The 16846-nt window shown below is 35.2% G+C and overlaps 1 protein-coding gene across 5 annotated transcripts in view; it reads left to right on the forward strand.

The window, feature by feature from the left end:
• Hook1 (hook microtubule-tethering protein 1) overlaps positions 1-16846 on the forward strand; it is a 63248-nt gene that overhangs the window by 30196 nt on the left and 16206 nt on the right. For all 5 annotated transcript variants that reach the window (XR_015619714.1, XR_015619715.1, NM_001107946.1 and 2 more), the window contains 10 exon segments: positions 1143-1215; positions 1513-1563; positions 2209-2341; positions 4770-4837; positions 5778-5840; positions 7828-7911; positions 10229-10395; positions 11488-11628; positions 12715-12916; positions 13522-13632. Coding sequence is in view for 3 of the 5 variants with exons in the window: in NM_001107946.1 (NP_001101416.1) it covers positions 1143-1215; positions 1513-1563; positions 2209-2341; positions 4770-4837; positions 5778-5840; positions 7828-7911; positions 10229-10395; positions 11488-11628; positions 12715-12916; positions 13522-13632 (1093 nt within the window). In the remaining 2 variants the exon portion in view is untranslated.

Below are 16846 nucleotides of genomic sequence, written 5' to 3' on the forward strand. Positions count from 1 at the left end.
CCGTCTTCACACTCCTTCTTCTTTATAAACTGGGCATTGTTTTTATGTCTAGTGTATCCATAGAACTGAGGTTCTAAAGAGCTTACAGTTCTTTTGGAAGCCAAGCAGTGAAGCTGGGATTGGTATTACTTTAGTCTGACTCCAACACTAGTGCTTTGATTCAGTTGTGACACTAGAAATTCAGTACCTTGAATTCTTCTGACAGACTTTATTCCAGAATAGTTTGTAGCATTAATCAGAGGCAATGTAATTGTTTTTAGTAAGTAGAAATAAAATTATTCCTTCAAGTTAGCTGCTTAAAATCTTGACGACATATCGTGGATGGAATGAAACAATAATGATTTTTACTTAGTTTGATTAGAAAATAATTGGATTGAATTTTTCTTCACTAGCCTCTCCTTCAGTTATTTGTGCTCTTTACTTCCTTTAATGGCTCTTTCTCTAAGAGCAGTAAGTAAACTCCATGTTGGTCTTGCTCAGTCCCTAGACAGACTGCCAAGTGTTCTAGAACATAGTCTCTTAATGTGTGTTATAGATGTTGCAGGTTTAAAACTTTATTAAATTCATAACACTTTTGGATGACAGTTATCTGTCTTGAACTTCAGTTTAAACATAAAACCTTATTTCTAATGAAATGATTTCTAATTTCTAAGGTTTTTGTCTTTTAATTTTTTTAGTGTTTGACATTTTGCTGTGTACCAGTGCATTTGAGGCAAGTTACAGTGCTCTTCTCCTTTGCTCTCTTAATAGGGAGATGGAGCAGATAACATATCCTTTGCCAAGTTACCGTGCTATTTAAATGAAGTAATACCTCCCACAGAATTAGCGCTCCATGCACACTAGACACCTGAAAGTCCTGGGTTTCTTTGTACTTCTTTGGGATTGGTACTTTAGATCCTCTGCTAGCAGAATGTCTAGTGTTAAGCACTTGGTAAATGCTTGTTAAATTGTAAAACTTAATAACTAAATAGCTTAATTTGAAGGGAAATTCCAAACTAAATATTCCAGGGTTACAAAAAAAATTAATAATGCATTTAAATCATTGCTAATCTCACCAAGGATAGCTTTTAAACTGTAAATAAATTTAAAATTAAAATGTTATAAAAACATGTTAAAGTTTAACCTTCATATTTTTGTTTTAGTGACGTAGCTTGGTTCAGCGAATCTTGGTTAAGCCGAATTAAAGATGATGTTGGAGACAACTGGAGAATAAAGGTATGCAGAAGTGGATGGGGGTTGGGAGGGCCACATGATAGAAGAATAGTGGCACTGAGCTACATGGGGGAGTGCTTAAGTCTCTACCAATGAGTCTGATATTTCTTGTCAGTTCTGATCATTGTCATTTGAATTTCTGTTGTTAGGTTTACTACACATTTTTCTCTCCTCTTGGTGAGGAATTCAATAATGTTTGGCTATTTTTCTTGGAAAGGTGATTATTTCTCACCTTTATGTATGTCTTGCAGTATTAACTTGAAACAAATGTACTTATTTCCTCTTTTTGTTCTACTTTAGGCTAGTAACCTAAAGAAGGTCCTCCATGGAATTACAAGTTACTATCATGAGGTACAGCGAACACCTGATTTTAAACAAAAATGCCAGTAGTTTGACTGCTTGTTTTTAATCATCAATTTGTAATTATAATAATGATGTTGCCACTTATAGAACACAAAAAACTTGTGAAAATGAAGAGGTTTGAGGATGAAATACATTGGGTTACCAAAGGAAAAGAAGATAGCTTTCATTTTCCAACTCTAAATTGATTACTTTTATAAATAGAATTTATTGCATAATAATTGGTGGCCTTTGAACTAATTTTGTTAGTAAGGATTTTTTCTTTTTTTACATATAAAATTTCAGAAATAAACTTGAAAGTTTCTTGGAAGTTTTAATACTATAAGAATTTTCAGTGCTTTACACACCCAGTATCCCTAGAAACTTAATCAGTTTCAAGAAAATAGAGAAAAGGCCACAAAAAGTCAAAGCCATTGCATTTGTTATTCTTTTGTGAAAGGGCAGTATATATTGTGAATCTAAATGATACATACTATCTCAAACTTTGTTCAACTGTTGACTTGGTTTTAGTCAGTATTAGTAACTCATGATTTCTTTATTTTATGAAGTTATTTTGAATTAATTTTTATTTAAATAATAGTATATGTTCTTTCTAGCCTACATAACTGAGTACTCTAATTTTTTTTAATTCTTCAGTTTTTGGGGCAGCAGATTTCTGAAGAACTTATTCCTGATTTAAATCAAATAACTGAGAGCTCAGATCCTGTGGAGCTTGGGAGATTGCTTCAGCTAATTCTAGGATGCGCAGTCAACTGTGAGAAGAAACAAGGTAATAAGCGAGCTCTAGTCACTTGAGGTGGTACTTTGTAGAAATAATCTACATTGCTGGTTCTCGTGCGGCATTTACAGGGGAATGCTGTCTTCCTGCTACGATGTAGCTGAAATCATCCCGCTGCATAAACTAGGTCTAAGTTGTAGCAGTGAGTGCTGCAGCTCTCTTAGCTGTCCTATATTTTGGTGGTCAGTGGCTATATTAAGCATATTTAGTTGAAATTAGTTAATAACTGGTGTTTGGGATATATTATGTAGTCAATAAGATAGACTCTTGGGTAAATATTTTTCATAATAAAATATTCAGTTACTAAATTATAATAGAAAATTTCTTCATATTGTATGCTGCTCTGTTTAGAAACACAACTGTCTACTGTTTTCTTTTGAGAAATGGACAGTGATATTGATGGAATCAGTACATTACACTAGTATGTGTAAGCATAGTAATCTATGTACTTCTGAGCACAAAAGGTCTTAAAAATAAACTGGGTAGACTTCAGTCTCCTTCCCAAGGGGAGCTTGGATCAGCTTGGGTGGGAGGAGCTTTGACCCTGCTTCTGTGTGCTTTATACAAACCTGGGCCTTGGTGTTTGTTCTTCATAAAAACTACATGTTCAAGAAAGGATGCAAGACAGGTAAATTCAATAAGAACAAGCTCAAGAAAAGTTAATATGAAATCATCTGTAGTTTTATGAAATAGGTGAGAGCACATACACAAGCGCGCGCACACACACACACACACACACACACACACACACACACACACACAAACACACACACACACACACCATAAACCTTTCTTATCCCAGCATCTGCTATTTAGTAGCTACATTTTCCCAGGACAAGTAATCAGTCTTTCTGTATTGCTTCCAAAGGACATTAAGATCTGTTGGTGTTATTTTATGAAACTTAAGAATTTTCACTCATGCAGGTTAAAATGTCCCTAGCTATCACAGATCCACCAGGAATAATTAAGGTTTAAACTAGTCCTTTTTGTTACAGTTGTGGGTCTTTGATTCTTGACTAATACTTTTCTTCTATTCTGGTTTCTGGTTATTTTAACATATTCTTTTGCATGATTAATGTTTCCAAATGTTAAAGACATAATTCATTTTCACAGATGTAACATTCCACTTTAATTCTTTTTCATTTTGGCATTATTTAGTTTGTTGTATTGCATTCTTTCATTTTCTTGTGATTATATGGTTTATATAAGCCATAATTGAAGGTTTAAGCTACAATTTTCCTTGGTGATCATTTGTTGCACCCTCAAAACTTTACTACACTATCTCATTCATTATTTAGCATAAGCATTATTAAATATTCTCATCCTCATTTTTTGAAAGGAAGTTTAGTTTCTGGAGATGTAAGTGATTAATTTAATAAGGGGTACATACAAAGAAATAGCTTAACTTTCAAAATGTATTTGGGTTAAAAATTAGGTTTGAAGAGCTAAACAAAATCTTAGTGGATGAGTATGTGGTTTATTAGCAGAACTTTTATTTATCATATTTGGAGCCCTGAATTCCATCCTCAGAGCTGCAAAAGGACTCAAAATTGGAAAAAGATAACCAAAAATTCTCAAGAAATGAGCCTTCTAAATTTATGGTTATAAACAACTTCTGTACTTTTCTGAAAATTGGTTAATTATTAATAATGTCCTTCTCAAAGGGGATGATTACTTTTTGTGTAGATTTCATCAGACTTGAATCATTTCATCAGCCAAGTCATTAAAGGAAACCATTGTGTCTTTGGTACATTTTTCAGCTAATTTTCTTTCTCCTTTGTAGCATTTCATGATCATAAGCATACCATAATCTTTTAGACTCTTAGCATCAAAAGAAAGGAAGATTTAAAGGACTTAACAGGAGTCTCTAAAACAATCAGTAAAACCCAAAGTATTGGGTAAATTTGAGGGTTCAGGGCAGTGGTCAGGGAAGATCATACAGATGAAATGGACTTATGTATGCAGATATGAGATATTCTTTGATTGCAGTCCTCATGTCCCGAGTGAATCACCCTTATGTACTGCATATGTTTGTGGAAAGCTTTAAAATCTTGTGAGAATTAGTGGATGCCAGCCAGATGTTGCAGAAGGCTTCATATGTACCGTTGAAAGCCTTCCTGGAGTACAAATAGTACAACCAAAGTTTCTAAATCTAAAACTTGGATAATTACTATTAATAGTTTTAATATTACTTGCAATATTATTTTCTTTTACCAAAAAAAAGTTTCTTTTTTGACCAAAAAAATCTAAATACTAAGGTAAAAATATTTTCATCTTGCTGTTAATATGCAATTAGTGAATTAGTATATTTGCACGAAAAATCATTTATAGGTATTTAATTTTCACACTTTGAATATTGAATAATTAAGCAATTGTACAGAACAGATTTTATTACAAATTTAATATTTTTAAATTATAGAACATATTAAAAATATAATGACCCTGGAAGAATCTGTTCAACATGTGGTCATGACTGCAATTCAGGAGGTAAGTAATCCCATGTTCATGTGAGGATGAAGACCCTGAACCAAATTATGTAAAACTTCTTGTAAATTTTTTAACAATTAAAAATAAGTTAAAGCCCTTCAAGTCCAGTTTAGAAGCCTTAATTTTAAAGGCTAATTGATATTTAATATTAAATAAAAGTACTTTTATTTTATTTTGGAGCTCAGCACTGAACTCATGGTCTAGTGATTGCATGTTCTACCATGGAACTAAATCCCTAGGCATATCAAGTACTTTTCAGTACCTTCCCTAATAAGAACAGAGTCGTCAACGCTGTTGCGTGGGGAGCTTTCCCCTTCTTCTCTTCTTTCTGCCAGCTAGAATAGTGCTCCTGACATGCTCGTATACCTGCATCAGGTACATCCAGAACTTTACACGTGTGAAAACTTAGATTTTTGGAGCCAGATAACCTCAATTTAAGACTATGGTTATATCAGCCATAAGAGAAGGGATACCAGATAATTGGGATGTAGTATTGGCTCTTAATACCAATTAGAAATCTTGGGTGGAAAGTGTTAGTATGTGATATTTGAATTTGAATCATATTTATGAGGAACTTGACGGTATACCCTATAGTCCTAACATTACAGGAAGATGTCAAGCTTGAAACTAGCTTAGTCTACCTCAGGAGAATCCTGACTAGGTAAAGAAAAAGATAAAAGAGATGAAACAATCCTCCATTTAAAATTGATTTATATTAATAGTAATATGTCCCCAAAAGCTTTCATAATTAATCTTATCACTAATGTGCTTGAAGATTCTTATTTGGTTCTACCTCTAATAAATTTTTACTTGATTAATATTCTAAGGATCATTAAATTAAGGCAAGAGAAAACGAAATATAAATCAATTTACTTTCATGTAAATAGGTCTTCTAAGTATTGCTCTATTATATTTAATTTTGCTATTTTCATTGTTCTAGTTGATGAGTAAAGAAATAGTGAGCTCTCCTGCAAGTGACGCTGTAGGAGAATTAGAGCAGCAGGTAAGGCTTCATTGCATGTGGAGACAGTTGACAATGCTGACACGATTCCTCTACCAGTTATTTTATAAGACTTAAGTGTGTATGGTGTTCCCTTCTGTGGAACTGAGTCTGATTTACTATAAGATCACACTTGTATATTAATATGTATTTCCTAATGAATGTAAGTAGTGATAGCTTTTATTGTTTTCTGTTGTCATACTGAAGACACAGTGGCACTAAATATTCTACCTGACCCTTGATGTGGCCCAGTCTATGTGGTTATACCATTAGGCAGTAGATAATTTTTAAAAATTTGCTAAAGTTTTATTATGGTCTTAATATTCACACACACACACACACACACACACACAATTTCTATCCTTTTGTCTGAGATTGAAGAAAGAACTCAAAAGACTCAGGATCCTATGACAATACTTTTTACTAGGGAGAATAACTCTTCTCCCTATATATAACATAATCTAGGTGGTCCAGAGAAAGAACAAAAGGAGAAGCCAAATGCATTTTTATGTATTTCTTTTATAGACATCCAGCTTCCCCTCCTCGATGAGTAATATTAGGTATCTTGTCCTCCTACTTATTTATTTACTTTACAACCTGATTGCTGAATTCCTCTTCTCATAGTCCCCCTTACATAGTCCCTCGCTTAAGCTCCTCCCTATCTCCTCTGAGAGGGTGGAGGCACCCCCAGATTATTCCCCACTCTGGTACATCAAATCTCTATAGGACTAGGCACATCCCCTCCCACTGAGACCAGACAAGGCAGCCCACTTAGGAGAATGGGATCCACGGACAGGCAACAGGTTTAGGGACAACCCACAGGAAGATTGAGCTGCACATCTATCTACTTCCTATGTATGGGGTTTTAGGTTCAGCCTGTGTATGCTCTTGGGTTGGTGGTTCAGTCTCTGAGAACCCCCAAGGGTACAGGTTAGTTGACTTGGTTGGTCTTCCTGTGGAAGTTACTCTTCTTGCCGGGGCCCTCAGTTCTTTCCTCAAAATCTTCCATAATACTCTGAGTTCCATCCAGTGTTTGGCTGTAGGTCTCTGTATCTGCTTTAGTTAGCTGCTGGGTGGAGCCTCTTAGAGGGCAGTTATGCTAGGCTCCTGTCTGTAAGCATAACAAAAGCATTCATTAATAGCGTCAGGAATTGGTGCTTGCCCATGAGATGGGTCTCAAGTTGGACCATTTATATATTGGTTGGGCATTCCCTCAGTCTCTATTACCTCTTGGTCCCTACATTTCTTGTAGAGTAAAACATTTTGGATTGTAAGTTTTATGGGTGAATTGGTGTTCTTATTCCTTCACTGGGAGTTTTGCCTGGCTACAAGAGGTGGCCACTTCAGGTCCCATATCCCCATTGCTAGGATTCTCACCTAAAGCTACCCCCATAGAATTGGAGCCTTCCCCATCCCAGGTCTCTGGCATGTCCTATAGTTGCCCTGCCACCCCCAGGCACTGGTTACCATTTATTGTCCTGGCCTTCTGGACCTCTTTCCTGTTTCTCCCTGCATCTGATCCTGAGACCCCGAGGCATCTAAAGAAAGCACACTGTTTTCTAAACATATTTTCTGTAATGACATTAAAAATACAATCTAATAACCTTTAAAATATATATATATAAAATATATATAAAAATTTTTATAAAATTTTATAAAATTTTATAAAATATATATAAAAATATATATAAAAAATTTTTATAAAATTTTAATTCTGTGAGACTTTATCTTTAACTATTAAATGGCAACACATGAAGGCTCATTAGTTAAAAGGTGAATTTTAAACATGATTTCTAATATCATTATACATGTGTTGACGGAAGGATTTATTTATTTACTTTTTTTTTTTTTTTTCCGGAGCTGGGGACCAAACCCAGGGCCTTGTGCTTGCTAGGCAAGCGCTCTACCACTGAGCTAAATCCCCAACCCCAGGATTTATTATTTTAATTTACTGAACATGGTCTATTGAGAATTATGTTTTTGATTTCAGCTAAAAAGGGCTTTAGAAGAGCTTCAGGAGGCCCTAGCAGAAAAGGAAGAGCTGAAGCAGAGGTGCCAGGAACTGGATATGCAGGTATGGACAGAGAAACCTGAGTGGAGAAGCGTTCTCTGTAAATAATTAAAACTACCAGCATGCTCTGAAGGTTGGCTTTCATTTCATGGAAGAGATATTAAAATGATTCCTTAACATTTAAGCAGAAGTTTTACAAATATTTTTCTCTGTTTTGAAAATTGTTGGCTTGATTATTGAGAAAACCATTATATAAATTGGAGATTTCATGATGAGGATTCAATTTTGTATGCTGTAAGAATGGAATTTTAATTTATTTATCCTATAATAGGTTTTGGATATTAAATGAAATAATTTAATGTTGTATGAAGTAATGCATGACCTGCTAATAGAGTATATATTCTCTCTGGTTCATTTGTGTGTGTGTGTGTGTGTGTGTGTGTGTCTGTGTGTGTGTGTGTGTATAGTGTAGTGTCATATTTGTCTGTTTTCGTTGTCATTGTTTATGGCTTATGTAATTCCTGCATTAAGTAAATGCGGTATGATCAAATGTTGGGGCCCACTGAGTAAAGACATAGTTGTTTAGATAAGGTAAAACTGGCCTGCAACTATATCCATGTGCCCTACGGATAGAACTTGAATGTATTCAGTATTGATATGAACAAAGTAGTAACATTAAAGATTTTCATTTATCAAATGAGAATGTATCTTTCCTCTTATCTCTATAAAAAATAACCTTCACGATTATCAATAAGCCAGGAAAAGTGAGCATAGTGGTGTGTGTACATGCATCTGTCTGCCTTTCTGTCTGTCTGTATATGTATGAATATGCATGTGTGTATTTTGCACTGCTGAATATAAAAACCAGGTTTCTGTAAGTGCATTCTTGCCTCTCAGGTTCTGTGCCACTGAGGTACTGCCCCATACTCCTAGACGTTTTCAGTGTCTACAGTGAGGCTCTATTTATTGATTTATTGACTGATGGTAAAAGGGTGGCAATATTTCTGAATCAAAATGATTATGATACTAATAGAGATGAAGTTGTCAACACTGCAAAAAAGCACATGGAATGGCCTGGGTGAAGAATGAAAGCAGCATATGTTTTGTACCATGATAGAAACTCATGTCCATTAAATAATATCAGAGAAACCTGTTTCTGGCTCTGGAGGAAACATTTGAAAAGCTATCCAGCAGTGTGCCTCCTTTACTCCCTGCTGTCTCATATGCTTCTGGTGTTTCTTCTTAAAAATAAAATGAAAATAATCAGAAAAGAACATATGTTAACTTTCTAATGAGAATACAGCATCACTGTAATTAGCAGTTGTGGCAAATCAATGTGGCTGTTGCTATTTAAGTGTGACTGTGGCTTCTCATGGTGCTAATTCAACCAATTCATGCTGGCTATTCAACCAAAGCATGGTGTATTATTATTATGTTGAGTATCTTACTATGTATATGCAGATATCCCAAAATCTTAAATGCTCAGATTAGGTATTCTTGACCTGTATTCATTGACCCCATGGTGTTTACATCAGAATAACTCTTGCACCCATTACATAAATACTTAAAACAACCTTTAGGGTCATACCTTTTTTGGTATTAGAATCACTTAGAATTTGTGATAGGTAGGTAGTCACTGAACTATGTGACAAATATGGCTGAATACACTGACTTTAGAACAGAAAGTTGCTTTTAATGTTGTTCTCCTAGTGCCAAGTTCTTAGCCTATCTATAGTCCTCATTTGTATTTGTTACAAATCAAACTGAAGCACCTTTTCATTTTTAAAGTAAGATTCATATATTAGGCAGTTCCACAATAGAATTAGTTCAGGAATCCACTGAGGAAAAACAACGGGGAGGCTGTCAGTGAAGGAATAAAGTCAAGGAAGCTCTGAGAGATGACTCAGTCGGTAAAGATAGCCTACATTCAGTCCTTAGAGCCTGTGGAAAGGTAGGAGAAGGGGACTGACTCCACAAAGGTGGCCTCTAAACACCCGTACTTACTGCAATGCCCACCCATAGTATATTTGTGTAAGTGTATATATAATACATATATCTATATCTATATCTATATATATATATATATATATATATATATTTCCTACCATGAAACTAAAATGAAAGCTTAGGTTGAGAAAAATAATCACATTCTAAACATTAGCTTAGATCTCTAATTGTATCTTTACTTTAAATTTAGATTTAGAAACATTAATTTGATTTCCCTTGTTTGATCTAAAACTCTGTAATCAGAATTTTAGTGTTGGAAGAATCCTTTAAATAATCTTATCTGTTAGTCAACGTGTTCATTCCTCAGTCAGGATTAGAGTACAGAACTCCTACCTCTTCAGTGGTGGTTTTGCTATTGATGTTTGTCTCTCAGGTAACTGCACTTCAGGATGAGAAGAATTCCCTGGTCTCTGAGAATGAGATGATGAATGAAAAGCTTGACCAGTTGGATGGCTCTTTTGATGACCCAAATACAATGGTTGCAAAGAAGTATTTTCACGTACAGCTGCAACTAGAACAATTACAAGAAGAAAACTATAGGTAGTATTTTTAGTAGAATTTTTTGAGTTTTATTAAACTAATATCTAAAGCATCATAAACACTGATGATTGAGAATTATACATGCTTAGGGCATTGATTAAAATACATCTAACAAAAATACCGAATGTTCTCAGTGGTGCCTTCCTCACAGGGTTCAGTCAGGTTAAGCAGGTAGGATATGTATATTAAAATAAAGGTATTCAGAGGTATAAGCCAGATGTTGACCAGAGGCAGTAAGAGTTCAGGGGAGGGGTCCCGAGGTCTTAGAGAGAGTGCCTTAATAGAAGGAAATTCCAAATGAAAGAATGCACATCTTAAGATAAAAAGATGCTTTTCACTCTTAACATTTTACTCTTTGAAATGAACATCCAAAGCTCTACCTTTAGTAGACTTTGGTGGTTTTTGATGGATTGACTACCAAGCCCTGTGCCAGTAGGTATTCAAATATTTAACAAGATGCATTCTTTAGCCCATTGAAGCTTTGGCACATTTCCTAAAAAACAGGAAACCACAGCATAATGATAGTAATTTGAAGGCCTTTCATTGACGAGGTGTTCTTACCTAATTTTCAAATTCACTTAGTTGTCTCAATTTCTTTATAATTTTTCCCTATCAAAATTGAGTCTCGGATGTTTGCTAAGTGGCTTGTGCTCAGTGGATGCTCAGTCTGGTCTATTGCTCTCATTTTATTTTGATGCCCTGCTATCCTAGATTAGGCCAAGTGGACCTTTATATCTTTTAAATGTCACCTTTTTAGTGCTTTCTTTCTGACACAGCAATATGCCTTAGACTAATTGTCCTTAATTTATCTTCTGCTTAGATTTAATATTTACCTCTATACATATTATACAATAATTACTATCTATGCATTTTTCTTTTTTTTTGCCAATTAAAATTTCTGTTAAAATTGATAGAGGTAAAGTATAAACCCAGAGCACCATGTACCTTCAATCATTTCAATATTAACTGCCATGAATTACCTTTTTCCTTATTTTTTCCTCTTCTGAAGGTGGAATTTATATAAAACCAACTTCATTTCAGTGTGAAGACAAAAGGTGGAAACTATATTAAAAATTGCTTTCTTCTTTTAAGACTTGAAGCTGCAAAAGATGATTACCGTGTTCACTGTGAGGAACTGGAAAAGCAGCTGATTGAATTTCAGCACAGGAACGATGAGCTGACGAGCCTTGCTGAGGAGACCAGAGCCCTAAAAGACGAGATAGATGTTCTTAGGTATGACTTGTATGGATTGTTGTGCCGCTTAAGTTATTGTTTAAACCCCAGTGAATGTGATTGTTATGGGGAGGATGGGGAGGGGAACACCCATAAAGAAGGGGAGGGGGAGGGGTTAGGGGGATGTTGGCCCAGAAACCGGGAAAGGGAATAACATTCGAAATGTAAATAAGAAATACTCAAGTTAATAAAAAAAAGTTATTGTTTAAAGAATGAGTGATTTGCAGCCTTACCAGGCCTCTCAGTATCATCCCTGTGTATTGAGCAATGATCACTTTATCTAGACTTCTGGTCATCTTCCGTGCTTATTAATTAGAACTGCAGTTTAAAGGTATAATGTTTAGTTCTTGGTGGGACAGTTTCAGATGAGAATCTACAAACCCAAAATGATAATATTTTCTTAGAATTTTGTAAATGATACATTATCACATTATGGGAAATTAAGCGTAAGGTAATAATTCTAATGTTCTTTTTCAGGATGGGTTGTAAGTGAGATATAAAATGTATGCTCAGCAGATATCTATGATATATTTGGGAGGACACCTTGTAGGAATTGGCTCTCCTCCCCACAAGTGGGTTCTAGTGTCTAAACTCAGGCTGGAGGGGAGCACCTTCAGCCACTGGACCATTTTGCTAGGCCTCTGTTATTATTTTTATGTGACTTTTTAATGTTCCAAATACACATATGAAAAGAAATCATTATAGCTATTATTTAGCGATTTGATTTTTTTCAGTTCATTTTTGCTTTAGCCCAGTAAATGTAGTTCTAAAGAAATATGCTTCACCAGACAAATTTGTCAATTGAGTCAACTTTGTAAGCATATAGAACATGTACATTTTAATAAACTATATACCCAGTTTTCCTGGGAACTGCAGATAGCTGAGGATTATTTAATGATGTGTACAGAAGTTTGATACATTGTGCTAAAACTCTTATCAATCTACCAAATTTGAAGTGTTTTAATATTTGGTGACTTTATGGCAAAAAAATGAACTTGAAATGGTTTTAAACCTATGTCTTTGTTATTGTTTAGAATTGTTTTAGAGCTGGAAAAAAACGTGTGCATACATGTTTTATCGTTGTAGGGCTACCTCAGACAAAGCAAATAAGCTGGAGTCAACAGTGGAGGTGTATCGTCAGAAGCTCCAGGACCTAAATGACCTCCGCAAGCAGGTGAAATCCTTACAGGAGACAAATATGATGTATATGCACAACACTGTGAGCTTGGAAGAAGAGCTGAAGAAGGCCAATGCAGCTCGTGCACAGCTAGAGACCTATAAGCGCCAGGTGAGACGACTGCGCCTCTCAGCTGATGCAGTACAAGTTCGGTATGGTGATTTCATCTGCTTTTCTCAGAGTGATTCAGAAGAAGCATCAGGTGTAGCTTTGTGTGCTTCCAGTGAATTTCTTCTTTCTACAATTGTAGTTTAAGGGATGGTCAACGAATCTGACTTCCTGTGTCCTTCACCTTTTTACTGCCTTCTGAGCTCGTCAGGTTTTCCTGCTGACCTTTTATTGTTTGTCAGTGTTTTGTTATGTGGACAATGCCTGCACAATGGTAGAGACTGTAGTGCTACCTTCAATACTCTGTTGTGCCATCTATCAAACAATCCAGAGAAATAGTCAAGTAAGGCCTACTTCTAAATATTTAATTATGTTAAATTATGTTAATTGTATTGTTAATACTGCTACTAATAAATTAAGTATATCAAATACATTAAAAATGTGTTGAATTTTATGTAATTCTTATTTTGATATTCTGTTTTTCTAAATACTTAGAATTAGACACTAATATTAGACATTTTATTTCCAATCAGGCTTTTTATTTATTCAACCCTGAAAGTTTATGAGTATCATGATCTATTTTCCTTCACTTTCTTTCCCGTCCAAAGGTTCAGGACCTTCACACTAAGCTTTCCTCTGAATCCAAAAGGGCAGATACACTAGCATTCGAAATGAAGAGGCTTGAAGAGAAACACGAAACTTTACTCAAGGAAAAAGAGGTGATCATAAATGTTTGATGCGAAGTGTGTCTTTTTTTAAAAAACTTTGGATTGCCCTAATCCTAGTCCTTAACCACTAACCTGACACTTAAGCATATTTCCTTCCTAATGATTTTCTAGTTCCTTGTCCTAAGTTTTTAATTCATTTGTAGTTGCTATATCAGTACATAGAAATATGGTTGATTTCTTTTTAATATTTTTGACAACAATAATTAAGAGGCTCGTTTTTCTATGTGTAAGTTTTTGTTGTTGTGATGGAAGATCTGTTGACTAAAAAGGACTGGGTTTATTCCACCAGTCAGTTTGACTACTTTTTGCTGGTACTGTGGTTCTGGTTGCTGTGGCTCTGAGGTTTGATTTAATATCAAGTAATATGATGCTTTCATTGTTTGTTTGGTTCAGGATTACTGTGGCTATTTGGGATCTCTTGTGGTTTCATAGAAATTCCAGCTTTTTCCCATTCATTCATTCTTTTTTTTTTTTTTTGAAAATGTTGTCATTCCTCCTATGGAGTTTGTACTGAATATGAATAATTTTGGGTGGGTTAGACATTTTAGCAATATTCAATGATTCTTATATAGAATATTGAAGGAGTATTAGAATTGAGAAATTGAAATTCAGTAAAGTTGTAGGACAAAGTCAAGCTGTTTTATGCACCAGTGGTGAGATTATTGCAAAGAAATCATGAAAACACCCAGTGACAATAGCTACAAAATAAAATTCTTAGTACTAAGCTTAACCGAGAGTATAAGATCTCTGTGGTGAAAGTTAGAAGATATTGATGATAGGAATTGGTGGTGACATTTAGAATGGAAAATTCTCCATTTTTCACACATCCTTTATTCAATTCCATTAACTTTTGTCAAGAAGAATAATGAAGTAGCAGTGTTTTAGTGCATGTTTTCTAACTGGTGATTTTCAGCCAGCTACTTTAAAGCAAGGACCATAAACAGGTTTATTAGCATATATAAGTATACTATATATTCTACTTCTTTAAAAATATGTTGTTTCAAGGGTGTCATTGAGCTATTTGCTATGACAGGATGTCTGGCATATATGTAGACAGGAAAGATACAGTTGAGCTTACCAGTTACTATAGTTTTAGTTCATAATGCCTCCTTCTTTTGGCAGGCCTGTGGTAGGATTGGACATCATGAAAGCAGTGACATTTTAGAGGAATAGTTTTTCACCCAGTGGTGGATGGTAGGTAGACAGAGGGGCGCACAGGAGGGCACCAGAACAAGTGCTAAGTCCTCAATGACATGGCCCCAGCACTCTGTTTCCTCCAACAAAGCTCCAGCTTCTATTCTTTCTAGTACCATGGTCTTGTGAATCTACCAAGGATTAACTCATTCATTGGTTCAGGGCTCTCATACTCTAATCATCTCTGAAGTATCATCACCCCTGCCAACCACTTATTTGTGCTTTGCTGATATTCTAGACATAGTTCAGTGGAGTTGAAAATTAAAATGAATCATCATCTGCAGCTTTAATATATATCCACAGAAATGATCCATGACTACCACCATCAAGTACTGTATGGTCGAGTCTGCTTTCTCTCAGTCTGAGCAACTGTTTATATATATTTGCTGTCTGCATTTTTCTGGCCTGTCTAGAGCATGCAGTGACATGACTGTAGGTTTTATGATTATCTTGTTCAATGTCATCTGTACTTTAGCACAAGCTCTATATGGTGTATGCGGGGAGTCTGCCTGGCATTTGTTCTCTCTGGAAGGCAGTGGTGGGGCATAGCATTAGTGGTTTACAGGAAGCAAAACTTGGCTTTGGGAGAGTAAGAGCTGCTTAATATCAATAATATTTATCTTACTTAATTCTTCGCTATGCTGTGGACAGAAACTGCTGGCTTCTGGAGATTGAAACCTGTTGTTTAGCAGAGGTGGATTAAGTAACGCAACAATTGTTCTGGCTTTTTGTTATTTTTTTCCACAAATTCTCTCACTGATCAGGAGTTTTGAGTTAGTTAACTCCTTGAGAGTCAGGAAAAGAATGCCATGCATACATGCATAAAGAAAGAAAATTGGTATACAGTGTGCACAGAGAAACACACATTCACATACATAACCCTTCTGGTCTAGCCCAAGCATGTGTCTTATCAACTCCACAAGTTTCATACACACACCCATGCTTACATATGCATATATATTGCACATATATATAATTATTTTTTTTGGTAAATAGGGCAAAAGCTTTCATGAGCAAATTTCATTGAACAAGCGCCAGTGCAGAAAAAACTCAATCATTCTAGATGAAAAATAAGTTCCCACTTTTATTACTCAGAGAAAGAAAAACTTCTACCTTTTTATTGATGAAAGTAAGAAAAAAAAACCCATCTTCTTTATTGCTGAAAGAAAAAACCTCATATCTCAAATCGTGAAAGAAAAAGCTTTCTTTTTACCATTTCTTGGTGAATTAAACAAGTCTTCATGTAAGAAAAATGCCTCTCTCTACTGTTGTTCTTAGAACTTGTATTTTCTCAGGAGAATAGATTATATGACTTTCAAGTGTCTTTGTATCAAAAAAAAAGTTCACTGCAAGTTCAAGACATTAATTCAAGTCAATAAATTGATTAAGGAGTTTCAGCAGGAATGTTTACATGCCTGTTCATTTAAAACTTCTGTCATAAAGTAGCATAGTTTTGTTAAGAGGCAAATGATCTTCCTGTGTCTCATTAGTTTTGAAGTTTTGTATAGATAAATCCAGGCAATATTTCTTTGTTCTTGTACTTACAATAAATTGTTCGTCTCAGTTTAATGACCTTTAGTCATCTGATAATGGTCTCATAGCTAGCCTAGAAATGTCTCTGATCATAAATTTGTCCCAAGCCTGCTTATCCTAGTGCAATTACCCTGTGGAACATGAAAGTTTACAGAACTCAAACTAGCTTAAAGGGCTCCAAATTACTCCTATAAATTTAGGAATTCTGTAGAATCATAATTATGAATTATGATATCAATTTGTCTAAATAGCATTACTGCAAGAGAGTATGTCTTCATTTATCTGCAGAAAATCTGCCCAATAGGGTGGCCTAATTCCTAGGAATTATTAGACTAATTTAATAATTACAGGAAAGACATAACAATAACAAGAATCAATCCTGGGATGAGCTCTCTTGAAGGCCTTACAATGCAGTGTTTTACCCATCAGAGCCTTGCAAAAGGATGGCCCATCTCCAGGAAAGTCACCCGCTAGACTT

The sequence above is a fragment of the Rattus norvegicus genome, chromosome 5 (assembly GCF_021556685.1).
Source record: "Rattus norvegicus strain SHRSP/BbbUtx chromosome 5, alternate assembly SHRSP_T2T, whole genome shotgun sequence".
NCBI lineage: Eukaryota > Metazoa > Chordata > Mammalia > Rodentia > Muridae > Rattus > Rattus norvegicus.